The sequence below is a fragment of the Rattus norvegicus genome, chromosome 17 (genome assembly GCF_021556685.1).
Source record: "Rattus norvegicus strain SHRSP/BbbUtx chromosome 17, alternate assembly SHRSP_T2T, whole genome shotgun sequence".
Lineage (NCBI taxonomy): Eukaryota > Metazoa > Chordata > Mammalia > Rodentia > Muridae > Rattus > Rattus norvegicus.
This window is the reverse complement of record NC_141550.1, coordinates 86,296,349-86,315,061: the sequence shown is the minus strand read 5'-3', so window position 1 is coordinate 86,315,061 and position 18,713 is coordinate 86,296,349. Positions and strand designations below refer to the sequence as shown.

Sequence of the window (18,713 nt, the reverse complement as noted above, 5' to 3'; positions counted from 1 at the left end):
AACTCTCATGGAAATCATTCACTAAGAGTCTTTGAAAACAGTTATTATGAATGGGTTTAGACTAAAATAAAGTAAAAATTCAATTTAATACCTATAGGTATTATGCTCAAATATTTTACCATGGTTGTAATGCATTTCCAAAAGTACAATGATTCTGATAGAAAAGTGAATGGCCACTTTAATAGTGAGAGTTCTTTGAACATCAGAATTAAAATATGTCCCAATGATTTTAATGAATTCATTTACTATAAACAAGGTTTTTACAGAAGCATCCTCTTTTTGAAGTCAAGCTCTTCTTCAGCAAATGTTATTTAAAAAATATTTTCCTGATGTTTGGCACTTTCTGAGGCAGTGTCTCAGATCGAACCTAGATCAACTCCATACTCCAGATGTTTTTCAAAGATGTTTATTACTAAGCTAGGAATTATGAAGTGGGAATATTGGTGAGTGCCAGAGCAGCTAGTGTTTTGTGATTAAAAATAATCTGAAGAGAACCGATTTAGGGAAGTGGGATGGCCTGGAGTGGGGAAGCACCCTCTCAGAGGCAAGGGGGAGGGGCAGTGAGATGAAGAACTATAGGACAGGGGACCTGGAGAGAGGGCAACGGCGGGAATGTAAATAAATAAAATAATAAACTGAAGAAACCAACTTCTGGGTAAAGATCCACCCCTCACAATTATAAGAACATCACTACTGGAAATTTTAAGGTGGCTGTTACTTAAAGAAACTTCCTATATCCATAGTCAAGACTATGAATGAATGTATGCATGCCTGTGGGCCTTAGCTTGCCATTTTATATGGTTTGCTTAGTTTGCTCTTATATGGTTCAATGCCTCAAGCCCAGGGGATGATGTCTCTCACAGTGATCTGGATTTTCTCATATCAATTAAGACAATCAAAGCAATCCCGTATAGACATGCCCATGGGTCACCCTAATCTAGGAAACCCACAGAGACTCTCTCTTGAAACTACGCACAACCTGGCTAACAGCAAATTTTTATTTACATGATTTTGTGTGTGTGTGTGTGTGTGTGTGTGTGTGTGTGTGTGTGTGTGCGCGCGCATGCGAACACAGCAGTAGTAGTAAGTCTCACTTTAAATTAGGAATCACTGTTTCAAACAACTTTTGCAAAACCATTAAGGGGAAATGTAATTATATTTTTAATGTGAATCAGCATTTCTACCATGTTCTCATATCATCTCAGGATGCATAAAGATATTTACTACTAAGCTGAGTTTCTAAGCTGCTTCCTGGACCACTAAATACAAATACCTTGTTAGGCAGTATGTGGACTTCAATTCTGACAGTCTCTGTGGCTATTCTTATCTAGTGTTAACAGCTGACAATGTCAAAAAATTGGGGTCACTTGGATTTAAAGCATGTTGAAAATGAATATATCTTGGTGACACATTATTCTGTCCTATATTTATTCTTAATTGTCTGTGTCACTATGCACCCATCCTGACATTCAGTCTGGCTTCATCAAGGCCACACCACTGGGCCCCGTTCCAGCACAGACATGGGTATTTTCACTCTTTTGAAGAGTTCGGGAATGCTCCCTTGATTTTGGGATCCTCCTGAAATTTGGCTAGATAGACAGGTACGTCCGGATGTACTAGAAAGGCAAATATACTGACTAGAGAATACACTACAGTCTCAGTCTGTACTGTGCCTACTCTGGTCTCCAGGTCTAGACATGTGAGCAACTTACACATTTTCATTGGCTATATATCATTAAAACTTCATGGCTCTTAGATGTCTCTATTGAAAAGATGACATCAGTTCTCTTTCCTGTCTATGTTGTCCAAGCAAAGGTTACCATGGAACACTAAAATTGATGCTTACTGAAATGTTCTGTTGTATCTGAAATAGCATCAAATGTATAGCTGCTATCAATAGGAAATCTTTTAGAACTATAAATAGAGCCAAACTTCTTATCTTCAACAAGATAAATACTGAAAATCATAAAAATTTGAACAATCTAAATATTGTTTACAGACAATGATGAATGCTGTTGTTTGAGCCTCAGTAATCTCAGAAAGTATGCATTTTTTTCTATCTCTTGCTCGTCTCTATAACTTAAACCACAGACAAGAAAATATACTTTTTGAGCTTCCAGAGCTATACTGGTAAAATACAACAAAATTACTCCTTTTCTCTTTAAGTGTTTAAGCCCAAAGGCTTTCTGTTAGCCTAAGAGTAAGACCCCCTCTATACCAATCTGCCCTGTTCTCCCATAAGGCCACTTTCTCTCCATAACCAGCTTACAACGGAGCTGCATTTTTTTAACAATCAAGTCTGACCCTTTGAAGGCCATTCTGTTTGAGGTAGACTTGGCTTTCACCCTGCTGCAGTGGGCTCCTGTCAAAGCACAGGTACATTATTATCTCCTCCTAGAAGTCCTATCTGGCCAGTTAGTCACAGCAACTTTACCATCTTTTCAATTCCAATAGAAAGCCTCGCACATCTGAGATCTATTCAATTATTAATTCATTTACTTTCTAGCTTAAATTAAACTTTGAGCTCCTCAAGAGCTATGACTTTGATCAATACTTGATTATTGTAATTTTGCACGGTTTTAATCAGTGAGAAATTGGGGTAATAAGGTAATTGGTATGCTGTAAAATAAGCAAATATTTCAATATTCAAAATATATTTTAATTAAAAATTCACTTTTGGATGAGGGTGACTGATCTGGCCAATGACTCCTTGAAGGTGCAAAAAAAAAGGGGACAGGCGTGGGTTACAAAGAAAACACGAAAAAACAAGTATGTTTGTTCTCCTGCAGAATCTAGTTTTAAAATACATACTATATATGTATATATGAACACATATATATGTATATATAGATATATACAATGTATTAATATTGATATAAACACATATAAATATTTATGTGACATGAAAGGAAGGAATTATTTGGGAAGACAGGTGATCAGCACATGGAGTAAGAGGGTAAGACTGGGTATTGGGCAGAAAGTAGAGGAAAGTACAATGACTCACATGCATAGTGAGTATCATGTGTATAAGAAGATGATAATGAAACCATTATTTTATATGGCTAATTTAAAAAATCAAATTAATATTAAGTCAGTAAAACTCTCCTTTCTTAAAATATTTTATGTATCTGCTGTCAATGCCCTGTTTGTTCCTCTTACTGTAGCTCCCAACAGTACTAATTCTATTTACTCTACATGTATTTGCGTAAAGACTATCTCCCTATACCCAAAACCTAAGTTCTATTAGTGAACTGAATCTCTTTTTCTTTCCCTCTCTTTCCGCCACCCTCCCTCCCTCTCTCCACCTCTCTCCCTCCCCATTCCTCATCTCCCTCTGTCCTACTCAATACATTGTCTTGAATAGTGACTTGACCAGAGACTTTATTCTTGAATGTGTGACATGAAGATTTATACTAAAATTAAAATGATTAATTCAACTTCTCTCAATTTGCAGAGAGGGAACAAACACACCCCTTCCTAGAAAAACATGAGCTAAGTATTTTCATTAATTTCTGTCAATAGCGGACCTCCTCATGTGTACTTTTAACACAAATCCTCTTAGACACTGGGCCAGCCATGGCATATATTTTGCCTTATTTTTTGTCCCCTCAAAGTGGGAATTAATGGAAATAGACAAAACAATTAAATTAAATCTTATTTTTTTTAAGCAAGCTCAATTTGAGAGTTGAGTAATTGGTAGTTGCTTATTATCAGTTTAGGCTAAATGAGCACAGGCAGGAAAGAGAGAATGGTGGGATAAAAAACCAGGGCAATATCTGTACTACCTAATCTAAATGTCTTTTGTTTTGTTTATTATTTTCATGAATGCACCAAAGTCTGCGGAAAATCGTGCTGGACAGCAAAGCTAAGTTTGGAAGCTTACAGGTCTACACAGAAATTAGTAAAGGGCAGTGGGTAAATTAACATGAGTAAAAAGCAATGAGCCATAGTTAACCCGATTAATGAGACAAATTTTGGAATGTATATAACTGGGTTGCTCAGAATTAAAACGGAATCTGATATTTTAAATCTGAGCTCCATTTTGAACACAGTAATCGCAGTACCGTGTAGAAACAGACACTTGTGTTGGTAGCAGCCAGCAGAGTCCTGTGAAATCAGTACCTATAGCACAGGCAGAATGTGACCCTCCTCTATATCTGGTTATGCCATTTTGAAAAGTCATCCAATTTTCTTGCAGCTTCAAGGATGTGCCAGTTTAAAATTAGCTTGCTTAATGCATCCAAATGTCAGATGCAAGCAGACCAGGTGAGCTAGACAGATCCAAAGTGGGAAGTCACACAGATTAAAATTCAATGTCCAGACTTATCATTTACCAGGCTGGAAACCCCGAAGAAGCATCTTAACCGAAGCACCTTGGCTTCCTCTGACAAAATCTTCTTCTAAAATGTACTCTTTTACATACGATGCCTGCAAACTCTTCAGCAGGTTATGTGGCTGAGTAACCTCCCAACAAAATGAAAAATCTAACAGGAGAAGTAGAGTTCAACTCATGGGCATGCTTTGACTGAAAATTGCTTTCTTCAAATGTAGAATAAATATTTCAACAGAATGCATATTTTTAAAGTGGTTAACATTACATATGTTTCTAGGCGAGACTTCAAAATGTTCATTTACTTAAAGATTATTTTAGGCAGAAATTCTAATTATCCCAAAATGGTACATGTCTGCTGTCTTAGTATGCAGAAACCTGAGGCAGAATGATGCAATGTTCAAGGCCACGCTGGGGTACAGAGTAAGAGCCTATTTCAAATAACAAACGAAAACAAAACCATCATAGCTGATAAGGGTCATGAACTTGTGCTGGGTTTCCACAAAGCTTCTGTCTTTAAGACTAGAAAGTCTCTTATCCTGGAACATCCCAAGTCCCAGAAAAACCTACACATGATTTACTTACCCAGAAACTAATCATGATTTATTAATTACATAATATAATATCAATGCATTTCTAGACAAAAGAGATAAAGGAAAATATCATTTACGGTCTTTCCCTTTAACACATCTGCAAAGGATATGAACAAATGTACAAAGAGCAGCAACCCTCACCCTAATAGTCATGGCTTGGGAAGGCCTGATCTTGAAGTAGCTATGAATGTGGTTCATCAGTGTCTTTCACTCAATTGCTTTTAGCATTTTTTTAACTTCAGAAGTCAGTATGTGAACAAATTTTGAATGATTTCTGATATGTCTGGGATCTTCACAAAATCTTAGCAAATAGACACATAAGCTCCAATCTTTGATTTATAGTGGCTCTGCTCACTCTACATATATAACTCAGTTAAAATCTGCTTTGAAAAAATGTTAAATGCCTGCTTGACTTTTCATTATTTGAGATTCATTTCTCAAAGGAAATGGCTGGCACAACATGTTCAACTGAAAACAGAACTGAAGTTCTCATAAACAATGCTCTAGCCAGTTAAAAATGCAACGTCCAACAGTGAGGAGAGGGAACTTAGAGAATCTTCCACCAGTAGAAAGACGGGGCATCAAGTGGAGGGATGGGGTTGCCATCCCAGTCACAAACACTGACCCAGACTTGGGGAGGCTCCAGGACCTGACACTATTACTAATGCTATGGTGTGCTCATAGATAGGAGCCCAGCATGGCCGTCTTCTGAGAGGCCCAACAAGCAGCTGACTGAGAAAGATGCAGATACTCATACCCAACCAATGGATCCAATCGTAAGAGACTTCTATGGTTGAATTAGGGAAAGGCTGGAGGAAGCTGAGGACGTGGGAGATCCCATAGGAAGACCAGCAGTCTCAACTAACCCAGATCCCTGAGAACTCTCAGACACCGAGCCACCAAACAAGGCAGCATGCACTAGACCCCCAACACACATACAGCAGAGGACTCTCTGGTCTGACCTTAATGAGAAGATGCACCTAAGCTTTGAGAGACTTGAGGCCCCAGGGAGTGGGGGAGTCTGGCATGGTGGGGTGGGGTGGGAAGTGAGGACATCATCTTGGAGACAGTGGGGAGGAGGAATGGGATTTGGAACTGTGGAAGGGCAGACTGGAGTGTAAAAAAATAAAAGTAATAAAATAAAATAAAAATGTTTCCTAAGTCATGAAAATTTTGCAATCCTACTCATGTTCTTTGTTACTGCTTCTTCAAGCACCTTGGACCTATGTGACGTGCTCAATGACGAGTGAACAAAGTGACTTCTTAGCAGTCTTCTGTATTAATCTTCTATGGTCATGGTTCCTGGGTACCCTCAGTGGTCAATTTGGTTGGTTCTGGAATCAACTAGGAGACATGCAATAGGCCGGGTGAAGAGGGTATTCCCAGGAATAGTTGAAAGTGGAGTGACGACCCTGCTCTAGAGAGTGCATCACTTAGGATCTTATTAATATCATTGTTGCTTGACGGCTTGCCTTTGGGTTTTGTGGTGAAGTACAAACCCTATTGTTACTTCTGTTGTTACCATGAAACCTGAGTTCCTTTTGCCTTCGATCATAAACAAAGGGTAGCTGATCTCGAAGAACTATCTAGGCCTTCAGAATCATACTGGGACTCCTGGGACATACAGCCTCGTGTGCATAAAAGCTGCACTCTCAGCCCCTTTAGCATTAGCCATCCATGGTAGAACTTCCTAGAGCTCTATTGGGCAAGCAAATCTAATATAGCCCTTTTTATAATTTTTGTCCATTCTAGTCAAGAACTAATGCATTCCGCTTTTCCCAGAACCAACCATTGAGCTGATTCCTCCTTGGGCCAGCTCAGTTTCACCAATTTATACAAGTTTTTGCTTGGAGTATGACCATCCATTATTTGGAGAAGCAGCAATCTGCTTCCCATGTCATATATACCTCACCCTCTTCAGCTTCTTTAAAACCCCCGAGACTGAACAATCACCTTTACCACTGAAGAAAAACAGTAAATATGTTTGACACGAACAAACTCTGCATCTTAAGTTCCAAGTCTAGAGTACAAGGTCAAAGCGACATACACATTTCAATCAAAGGAAGGTCAGGTGAGGTCAACTTCAGCCACCATCAGTAATGTTGACTAATAACCTTTCAGCTACTAGATAGGAAATTTTTAAAATGTGTATTTGATTACTGAAATATATCACTGTTTGGAAAACATACTTCATACCACGCTTTCTGTAGAATAAGGGATGAAATTATCCATCCGAGGCTTGGCATATATATCATGATGTACTTTAAACCCTGCAGAGAACTATAAATCTATGTCAGGTTCTGGCCATATAGATCACAGAGTTTCTTAGTCATTTTAAGCATTTGACAAACGGATATAGTTAAATCTCCTCTTCCAAGCACATTGGTTTTCCACATTAGTCTGTCTCATTATGGCTATACATTCATATATATATATATATATATATATATATACACACACACATATATACATACACACACACATATATATATATAAATATGCACACATGCATATGTTCACACTGAAGCAATACAGGATCTATATACTTCACAAAATTTATCACTTAGTGTTTATAGGAAACGAGTCTTTCTAAAGTTACAAAATATGGTATTTATAAATTGTTTTACCTTTGAAGTTTGCTACACCAACTGCAGTTGAAACCAATCTGCGAGGACACACAAGGGCCACAACCATTGAATTGGAGACATGCTAAGAAACAGGAGAGTACAGAGTCATCAAGGCTCACTGACAGTGAAGAGGTGAGAGAGACTAATCATTTAAACTAAATACCACTCCCATCCCTGTGCACAACGGGGTCAGGATCCTCATGTTTGACAAGCATTAGGATTGCACTAGGGTTGCATGCTTAATACAGTAATTATAAACAGACTTATTAAACAGATCAGATTGTCAAACTTGAAAAGTATTCTTCCCATTTCACTCTCTGAAATTGACTTACTTGGGAGTGGGGTCATCTCCACAGCTGAAATGTTGGTAATTTTGGACATCTGTAGTTCTACACGGTGATATTCATAAATTGTTCTTCTTCGAACATCTACAAAAATAACAAGTGAAGGAGAATCAGCTTTGATCATTTCTCCAGTTATAATTTTAATAATAGATTAACATATTAATATTGGATATTCAAGAGATACCCATTCCAGAAAGAAGCCACTTCTGCTTTAACCAGGGGGAAGCTGTGTCATTTTGCCCTTGGAATACTATTGGTCAAATCCTTCAAAATATGAAACTCTATCAAGCATCCTCTAGAGGTTGTGCATATGGCACAGTGAGTTGGAGGCCTGCTAGCTCACGGAAATATCATAAATATCAATCTCCACTTTCCACATCATTGATAAGACCACTTTTGGCTTATTGTTGTGCTCTTCCCTGGGCAGAATTTAACTTGACGCTGTCTTAGATGGGAAAGTACATACATTTGTATTCACTATTTCACTCACTGCAAAGCTTGTCTTGTTTATAAATCTGGAAAACAATGCTTAAAGAGACCAATAAAATTAATTTATTTTTGTATAATTGAAAAAACCATATATATTTTCCCCAATCCTTAGTAACTGAGGAAGGATAAAGTTTCTTAATCATTACAAAAATACTCATTTCTTGATGTATGCTGCCTTGAAGTATGGAGTCAGACCATCTTCTTTTAAGTTCGGAAGAAAAGGAAGTAACTGTTTTTTCCCTTTGCCTGTGTAGAATGAGTTTCCAATATATTTATTTCCTGTGTGTTTTGCACCCATGGGAAAGTTTGGCAAGTTTGGAAAACGCCCATCATATTAGCTGAAGTATCTACCACAGAAGTTCACTGTTCATTCAGAGTCTACTTTGAAAACCTCAGCTCGTGGCAGTGGGTGAGGACGGTGGTTCAGCTGCCTGCCTGGTTACTAGCTATTTACAGGAGACAAATTTAACAAGGCTAAAATTAATGAGAATCATTTTGTTTGGTGACCCGCCAGACAACGACGGTTTCCAAATGGTTGCTTCTGTCATATTTGAGAGACGACTCTGTTTAAAAAAAAAACAACCCATTAGAGATTTATTCACTGGCCCTGCCAAACCTGGAGGTTTGCGTATGACTTCAGAAGTGTATTTAGCTCGCCTTTAGTGTGTCTTCAAGAAAATAAGCCACAATATATGTTTATTACTTCAATTTCTTTCTTACAATTTCTAAAAAAAGAAATCTTAAGATTTACTAAACGTATCAATAAATGGCTCTTACAAATTAGAAAACAAAATAAAGTATCTTTCACAGAGTAACACCCAGAGAAAATACATTCCAGTGATGGGATATTCTGGTGATATGATTCAATGTGCAAATGTTGAATTGTTGGTTTGAGAAAGTCTGACCACTAACAGGGTGGAACGCTGTACAGACACAGAAATGCAACGACTTCTAGCCCTCCCCACATCCATTCCAAGGGATTAACTAGTTTCTTCTTTGCTTTTCTGCCTTAAAAGTAAATATTCACAAGAGACGGTAATGGTAATTTTGCGTATTACCCTATCCTTACATTTACTATCTTAGTACTTTGAATGGTCCAACACATGCTTTGTTCTCCTTGCTTATTTGCTTTGCCCATGCTTAATGACTGGCTCCAAATGTTTATGTTGTATTTGTTTTCTAGTCCAAACTGATCCCAGCCTTCAGCACCAGCTACTCAATACTTGTAAACGGTAGACCCTGTATGTCACAAGGCTCATGGGCAGCATGCTGACCCAAGGAAAATAAACAAAAAGGAAAAACAGGATGCTATTTCAACAGTTATAAGTTTGCCACCCAAAGAGATAGTAACACACTTGAGTATTAGGAGTTACAAAATGAAGCACATAGAAAAACATTTTAATGTGTTAGCTATAAAGGTTTTTTTTCTTTCTAATTCTGTTGTACTTCCAGAAAATGTCTGTCAAACATTAAATAAAACAGCACAGACTTGGCCGACCAGGAAGTGCTCATCTCTGCCTCACCTCCGGTCATTCTTTATCATTTTCTTACTACTTTTCAAGATTCAGAAGAGTACATAAGCCTCGGGGTTACATGTCATCAGTTCATTTCTCACGTGTTAAGGAAATCAGCTCAAGGGAAAATGACCACAGTTGTTCCCCTTCATTCCTCAACCATCTGACAGATGCTTAAACATGCTTCATTTCTTAGCTCCCTTCAGGAATCATCGGCCCAGAGAACTAGAATCAAGGTCGGGAGAAGAGGACTGTGTGGAGTCCTCACAGCATGTGTCTGACATGGTTCTTCAGGTCCAAAGCCTGGTTCTCCTTGCTCCCAAGACTTAGAGAAAGATTATGCAATGCCCACTTGTAATGTCATTAAATCTCATGTCATTAAATTTCAGGTCATTAGGTATTAAGTCTCATGCCAGTAATTATATTTTTTTCAGAGAGCAGGAAAAAAAAAAGGATGACTGCTTCAGGAAATGGAAATTAGTGGAAAAGAGTATGATTTTCTTTCAACCTTAGAATGAAGTGTTGGACAAAACAAGCAAAGTCAAAACAGTGGATAACCATTAGGGCTCAAACATTTAAATGTCTGGCCTATCCCACAGTGGTTGAACCTGTACTGAAAATCCAGTTGGGAAAATTAACATGACAGCGTGTTTTAAGTGCAGGTTACTGAGCTGGTTAAAATTACAATCTTCCTTGCATAGCAGGTAGATGTAATAAAATCAGTATTTGTTATGTAGTAGGTGAGGGAAGCAATTTAATAAAATGGTGCCAAAAATTTGAGGCAAGCAAAAAAAATAGAAAAATACAAAAAAGAATATAGTATCAAGTTATAATTTAACAAACAAACTCAATTCTAACTGGGTAGCAAATTTCAGCAAAGATTGATTATAAATGCGTGCCCCTTGCTTTAAGGAATGAGGCAGCTACTGAGAAGGGTCTGCAAACCTAAGCTCTTCATTCAGTGGTTGAGTGATACAAAACCACGTTCACTCTGGCTTACATCAATTGATCGTGTACCATTCAGCATCCAGCAAATGTGCATTGAGCAAAGCGAACATCCAAACGCCTGCGCGTTAACTTCGTGTCTAAATCTTTTCTGTGATGCCGAGGATCTTATATTATAAACAACATAAACTGACTACTATGAATAAATCAAAGAGCAATTTTAATAAGTAAAAACTTGGCTTTCCTTGGCACAGGTGGGCTCAGATAAAAACTCAGTGAAGACACAGAAAATTAAATGAAACAAATAGCTTAACTGCAATTCCCAAGGGAGAAGATTCTTGTTCGTGGCATCCCTACAGAAGTCCTCAGAGGTTTAAAGTTTATGAGTTAGTGTTTTGGTATCCAACATATTCTGTGTTCTGTTCTGTTTTTGTCTTAATTCACCTCAGTGGGCTGGGAGATTGATAACCCATGAGCACTTGCCCAATTCGCAAAACCTAAGTCTAAATCCACACCACTCGGGAGATGGCCGGACACGGCTGCTCACCCGCGTCTCTGGAGAGATCACAGACAGGCAAACCCCCAAGCTCCTGCCAACCAGCCAACGGGGAAAGCAAAGCTTCTGGTTCAGTGATAGACTCTCTCATAGAAAGAAGGAAGAGAGTAACAAAGGAGGACCCACGAAGTCCTATCCTGTTATGGTCTCTGTATGGGCACACAGAGATATGCCACAAGCATGCTGTTTTCTACTGTAGACAGAGAAACAGACACCCATTCAAACACGCATTCCCTCAAACACAAAAACACATTTTCTCATACATATTCACTCATACATACATACACACCTAGATGGACATTTTCACATAAACACATGCACACATACACACACACACACACACACACACACACACACATACAAACATACATATACACAGAATCACAAACACCACCACCGTAATCAAGGCAAGACCAACCAAATGAAGGACGTTAATATTATATGAATTAAAGTAAAATACTTTGACCAAGGCCCTTAGAGGATGTTTTATAACAGAGAGCATGATTTTTATTTATCCTTTCATTGAGCCTTTGGTGAGCTACCAAAAGCCTGAGAATCAAAGCGGCTAATGGGACAGTGCTACAAAAGGAAGCAATTTTTCCATTCCCCAGAAAGCATAGTTTTGAAAGGCTGTGCACTTGGAGAGAATGGGGATCAGCTTACACCACTCACTGGAAATTTATAGGCTGCTCTGGCCTCAGTGAACAAATGGACTGAGTACTTTGAAAATAATAACCTAGGCTCTTCTGGAAGCACTTGAAATGCAAGCACTGTGAAGTAATTTAGAAGAAATAAATCACACAATTGTCTGTATTTTCATCTCACATTAAGAGTTATAATTGTTAAATTACAAATGACTGTGCCCTATCGTCAAATTAAAATCATAAATTATTGTTTATATGACTATTACGTTTCAGATTTACAATCGAATGTGTACACGTATGCTTGAAAATTCATTATTAATCATATTTAATTCCTAAGTTATTTTAAAAGTGAGAATAACATGTCTGTAAGTATTGCACATGGCAGTCAAAAGTTTATGTAAATATATGTATGTGCAAGGTTCATCATTGCCATGTCTAGTGTGGCAGCCGATGGCCATATGTTGTTCTTGAACTTAAAATCAATTTGTTAAGTATAATTTAAAATTTAGTGTTCAGGTTCAGTGGTCCAAATAGAAGTGGATGTTCGTCACATTTACATAGTACGCTCATGATCAAGTGTCGGACCTGACGGACAAGAAAGGAAGCACTCTGGGTCAGTGTGCTGTTCTGGTATCATTTCTTGGAGAACTAAGGCTGAAGCTTGTCTACATAATTTTGACTAACTCCTTGGAAGAGCTGTCACGTCTGCAAACATTGCTCCTATGTGTAGACATGTACGAATGGATGTCTTCCCGAGCTCAAATACAAGGTAGGGACTTTTGAGATACTTTGCTATACAAAATTAATTGAAGTTCTTTTTCTGGACACAACAGGGTGTCCTTATTGAGATGTGCAATATAGTATTAAAACAAAGGCACGAAGAGAGGCGGACAAGCCTGGGAAACCAGAAGAGACTGCTCCCTGCACACACATCTCGGACGCCAGAGGAAAAAGCCAAAGACCATCTGGAACCCTGGTGCACTGAAGCTCCCGGAAGGGGCTGCACAGGTCTTCCTGGTTGCTGCCCCTGCAGAGAGCCCCTGGGCAGCACCCCACGAGCGAACCTGAGCCTCGGGACCACAGGTAAGACCAAATTTTCTGCTGCAAGAAAGCTGCCTGGTGAGCTTGGTACACACGGAAGCAGAATTTCTCTAGGACCAGGCACGTTCTGTGTTTACCGGAAGTCCCACACCCGCGGATCCCGGCCCGCAGCAGCTCTCTGCTCCCAGACCCGGTGAGAGAGAGACCCAACCGCCTGGTCAGGTGGGCACTCCTGAGGCTGCAGAGCGGAAGAGACCACCAACACTGCTCACCCCTGCCCACATCCCTGGCCCAAGAGGAAACTGTATAAGGCCTCTGGGCTCCCGTGGGGGAGCGGCAGGACCCCTGCCAGAGACACCACCGGACCCTGAAGGAAACAGACCGGATAAACAGTTCTCTGCACCCAAATCACGTGGGAGGGAGAGCTAAACCTTCAGAGAGGCAGACAAGCCTGGGAAACCAGAAGAGACTGCTCCCTGCACACACATCTCGGACGCCAGAGGAAAAAGCCAAAGACCATCTGGAACCCTGGTGCACTGAAGCTCCCGGAAGGGGCGGCACAGGTCTTCCTGGTTGCTGCCGCTGCAGAGAGCCCCTGAGCAGCACCCCACGAGCAAACCTGAGCCTCGGGACCACAGGTAAGACCAAATTTTCTGCTGCAAGAAAGCTGCCTGGTGAACTCAAGACACAGGCCCACAGGAACAGCTGAAGACCTGTAGAGAGGAAAAACTACACGCCCGAAAGCAGAACACTCTGTCCCCATAACTGACTGAAAGAGAGGAAAACAGGTCTACAGCACTCCTGATACACAGGCTTATAGGACAGTCTAGCCACTGTCAGAAATAGCAGAACAAAGTAACACTAGAGATAATCTGATGGCGAGAGGCAAGCGCAGGAACCCAAGCAACAGAAACCAAGACTACATGCCATCATCGGAGCCCAATTCTCCCACCAAAACAAACATGGAATATCCAAACACACCAGAAAAGCAAGATCTAGTTTCAAAATCATATTTGATCATGATGCTGGAGGACTTCAAGAAAGACATGAACACACTTAGGGAAGCACAGGAAAACATTAAAAAACAAGTAAAAGCCTACAGAGAGGAATCGCAAAAATCCCTGAAAGAATTCCAGGAAAACACAATCAAACAGTTGAAGGAATTAAAAATGGAAATAGAAGCAATCAAGAAAGAACACATGGAAACAACCCTGGATATAGAAAACCAAAAGAAGAGACAAGGAGCTGTAGATACAAGCTTCACCAACAGAATACAAGAGATGGAAGAGAGAATCTCAGGAGCAGAAGATTCCATAGAAATCATTGACTCAACTGTCAAAGATAATGTAAAGCGATAAAAGCTACTGGTCCAAAACATACAGGAAATCCAGGACTCAATGAGAAGATCAAACCTAAGGATAATAGGTATAGAAGAGAGTGAAGACTCCCAGCTCAAAGGACCAGTAAATATCTTCAACAAAATCATAGAAGAAAACTTCCCTAACCTAAAAAAAGAGATACCCATAGAAATACAAGAAGCCTACAGAACTCCAAATAGATTGGACCAGAAAAGAAACACCTCCCGTCACATAATTGTCAAAACACCAAACACACAAAATAAAGAAAGAATATTAAAAGCAGTAAGGGAAAAAGGTCAAGTAACATATAAAGGGAGACCTATCAGAATCACACCAGACTTCTCACCAGAAACTATGAAGGCCAGAAGATCCTGGACTGATGTCATACAGACCCTAAGAGAACACAAATGCCAGCCCAGGTTACTGTATCCAGCAAAACACTCAATTAACATTGATGGAGAAACCAAGATATTCCATGACAAAACCAAATTTACACAATATCTTTCTACAAATCCAGCACTACAAAGGATAATAAATGGTAAAGCCCAACAAAAGGAGGCAAGCTATACCCTAGAAGAAGCAAGAAAGTAATCGGCTTGGCAACAAAACAAAGAGAATGAAAGCACACAAACATAACCTCACATCCAAATATGAATATAACGGGAAGCAATAATCACTATTCCTTAATATCTCTCAATATCAATGGCCTCAACTCCCCAATAAAAAGACATAGATTAACAAACTGGATACGCAACGAGGACCCTGCATTCTGCTGCCTACAGGAAACACACCTCAGAGACAAAGACAGACACTACCTCAGAGTGAAAGGCTGGAAAACAACTTTCCAAGCAAATGGTCAGAAGAAGCAAGCTGGAGTAGCCATTCTAATATCAAATAAAATCAATTTCCAACTAAAAGTCATCAAAAAAGATAAGGAAGGACACTTCATATTCATCAAAGGAAAAATCAACCAAGATGAACTCTCAATCCTAAATATCTATGCCCCAAATACAAGGGCACCTACATACGTAAAAGAAACCTTACTAAAGCTCAAAACACACATTGCACCTCACACAATAATAGTGGGAGATTTCAACACCCCACTCTCATCAATGGACAGATCATGGAAACAGAAATTAAACAGTGATGTAGACAGACTAAGAGAAGTCATGAGCCAAATGGACTTAACGGATATTTATAGAACATTCTATCCTAAAGCAAAAGGATATACCTTCTTCTCAGCTCCTCATGGTACTTTCTCCAAAATTGACCATATAATTGGTCAAAAAACGGGTCTCAACAGGTACAGAAAGATAGAAATAATCCCATGCGTGCTATCGGACCACCACGGCCTAAAACTGGTCTTCAATAACAATAAGGGAAGAATGCCCACATATACGTGGAAATTGAACAATGCTCTACTCAATGATAACCTGGTCAAGGAAGAAATAAAGAAAGAAATTAAAAACTTTTTAGAATTTAATGAAAATGAAGATACAACATACTCAAACTTATGGGACACAATGAAAGCTGTGCTAAGAGGAAAACTCATAGCGCTGAGTGCCTGCAGAAAGAAACAGGAAAGAGCATATGTCAGCAGCTTGACAGCACACCTAAAAGCTCTAGAACAAAAAGAAGCAAATACACCCAGGAGGAGTAGAAGGCAGGAAATAATCAAACTCAGAGCTGAAATCAACCAAGTAGAAACAAAAAGGACCATAGAAAGAATCAACAGAACCAAAAGTTGGTTCTTTGAGAAAATCAACAAGATAGATAAACCCTTAGCCAGACGAACGAGAGGACACAGAGAGTGTGTCCAAATTAACAAAATCAGAAATGAAAAGGGAGACATAACTACAGATTCGGAGGAAATTCAAAAAATCGTCAGATCTTACTATAAAAACCTATATTCAACAAAATTTGAAAATCTTCAGGAAATGGACAATTTCCTAGACAGATACCAGGTATCGAAGTTAAATCAGGAACAGATAAACCAGTTAAACAACCCCATAACTCCTAAGGAAATAGAAGCAGTCATTAAAGGTCTCCCAACCAAAAAGAGCCCAGGTCCAGACGGGTTTAGTGCAGAATTCTATCAAACCTTCATAGAAGACCTCATACCAATATTATCCAAACTATTCCACAAAATTGAAACAGATGGAGCCCTACCGAATTCCTTCTACGAAGCCACAATTACTCTTATACCTAAACCACACAAAGACACAACAAAGAAAGAGAACTTCAGACCAATTTCCCTTATGAATATCGACGCAAAAATACTCAATAAAATTCTGGCAAACCGAATCCAAGAGCACATCAAAACAATCATCCACCATGATCAAGTAGGCTTCATCCCAGGCATGCAGGGATGGTTTAATATACGGAAAACCATCAACGTGATCCATTATATAAACAAACTGAAAGAACAGAACCACATGATCATTTCATTAGATGCTGAGAAAGCATTTGACAAAATTCAACACCCCTTCATGATAAAAGTCCTGGAAAGAATAGGAATTCAAGGCCCATACCTAAACATAGTAAAAGCCATATACAGCAAACCAGTTGCTAACATTAAACTAAATGGAGAGAAACTTGAAGCAATCCCACTAAAATCAGGGACTAGACAAGGCTGCCCACTCTCTCCCTACTTATTCAATATAGTTCTTGAAGTTCTAGCCAGAGCAATCAGACAACAAAAGGAGATCAAAGGGATACAGATCGGAAAAGAAGAGGTCAAAATATCACTATTTGCAGATGACATGATAGTATATTTAAGTGATCCCAAAAGTTCCACCAGAGAACTACTAAAGCTGATAAACAACTTCAGCAAAGTGGCTGGGTATAAAATTAACTCAAATAAATCAGTTGCCTTCCTCTATACAAAAGAGAAACAAGCCGAGAAAGAAATTAGGGAAATGACAACCTTCATAATAGACCCAAATAATATAAAGTACCTCGGTGTGACTTTAACCAAGAAAGTAAAAGATCTGTACAATAAGAACTTCAAGACACTGAGGAAAGAAATTGAAGAAGACCTCAGAAGATGGAAAGATCTCCCATGCTCATGGATTGGCAGGATTAATATAGTAAAAATGGCCATTTTACCAAAAGCAATCTACAGATTCAATGCAATCCCCATCAAAATACCAATCCAATTCTTCAAAGAGTTAGACAGAACAATTTGCAAATTCATCTGGAATAACAAAAAACCCAGGATAGCTAAAGCTATCCTCAACAATAAAAGGACTTCAGGGGGAATCACTATCCCTGAACTCAAGCAGTATTACAGAGCAATAGTGATAAAAACTGCATGGTATTGGTACAGAGACAGACATATAGACCAATGGAATAGAATTGAAGACCCAGAAATGAACCCACACACCTATGGTCACTTGATTTTTGACAAAGGAGCCAAAACCATCCAATGGAAAAAAGATAGCATTTTCAGCAAATGGTGCTGGTTCAACTGGAGGGCAACATGTAGAAGAATGCAGATCGATCCATGCTTATCACCCTGTACAAAGCTTAAGTCCAAGTGGATCAAGGACCTCCACATCAAACCAGACACACTCAAACTAATAGAAGAAAAACTAGGGAAGCATCTGGAACACATGGGCACTGGAAAAAATTTCCTGAACAAAACACCAATGGCTTATGCTCTAAGATCAAGAATCGACAAATGGGATCTCATAAAACTGCAAAGCTTCTGTAAGGCAAAGGACACTGTGGTTAGGACAAAACGGCAACCAACAGATTGGGAAAAGATCTTTACCAATCCTACAACAGATAGAGGCCTTATATCCAAAATATACAAAGAACTCAAGAAGTTAGACCGCAGGGAAACAAATAACCCTATTAAAAAATGGGGTTCAGAGCTAAACAAAGAATTCACAGCTGAGGAATGCCGAATGGCTGAGAAACACCTAAAGAAATGTTCAACATCTTTAGTCATAAGGGAAATGCAAATCAAAACAACCCTGAGATTTCACCTCACACCAGTGCGATTGGCTAAGATCAAAAACTCAGGTGACAGCAGATGCTGGCGAGGATGTGGAGAAAGAGGAACACTCCTCCATTGTTGGTGGGATTGCAGACTGGTAAAACCATTCTGGAAATCAGTCTGGAGGTTCCTCAGAAAATTGGACATTGAACTGCCTGAGGATCCAGCTAAACCTCTCTTGGGCATATACCCAAAAGATGCCTCAACATATAAAAGAGACACGTGCTCCACTATGTTCATCGCAGCCTTATTTATAATAGCCAGAAAAT

At 39.2% G+C, this 18,713-nt stretch overlaps 1 protein-coding gene across 2 annotated transcripts in view; it reads right to left on the bottom strand.

Annotated features, from left to right (window-relative positions):
- Positions 1 to 18,713, bottom strand: part of Plxdc2 (plexin domain containing 2) — a 386,926-nt gene that overhangs the window by 67,032 nt on the left and 301,181 nt on the right. For both annotated transcript variants that reach the window (XM_087591183.1, NM_001108422.2), the window contains exons 8-9: positions 7,883 to 7,978; positions 7,551 to 7,632 (exon numbers count right to left, since the gene is read on the bottom strand). In XM_087591183.1, coding sequence (XP_087447309.1) covers positions 7,551 to 7,632; positions 7,883 to 7,978 — 178 coding nt within the window. The remainder of the gene's footprint in view (positions 1 to 7,550; positions 7,633 to 7,882; positions 7,979 to 18,713) is intronic.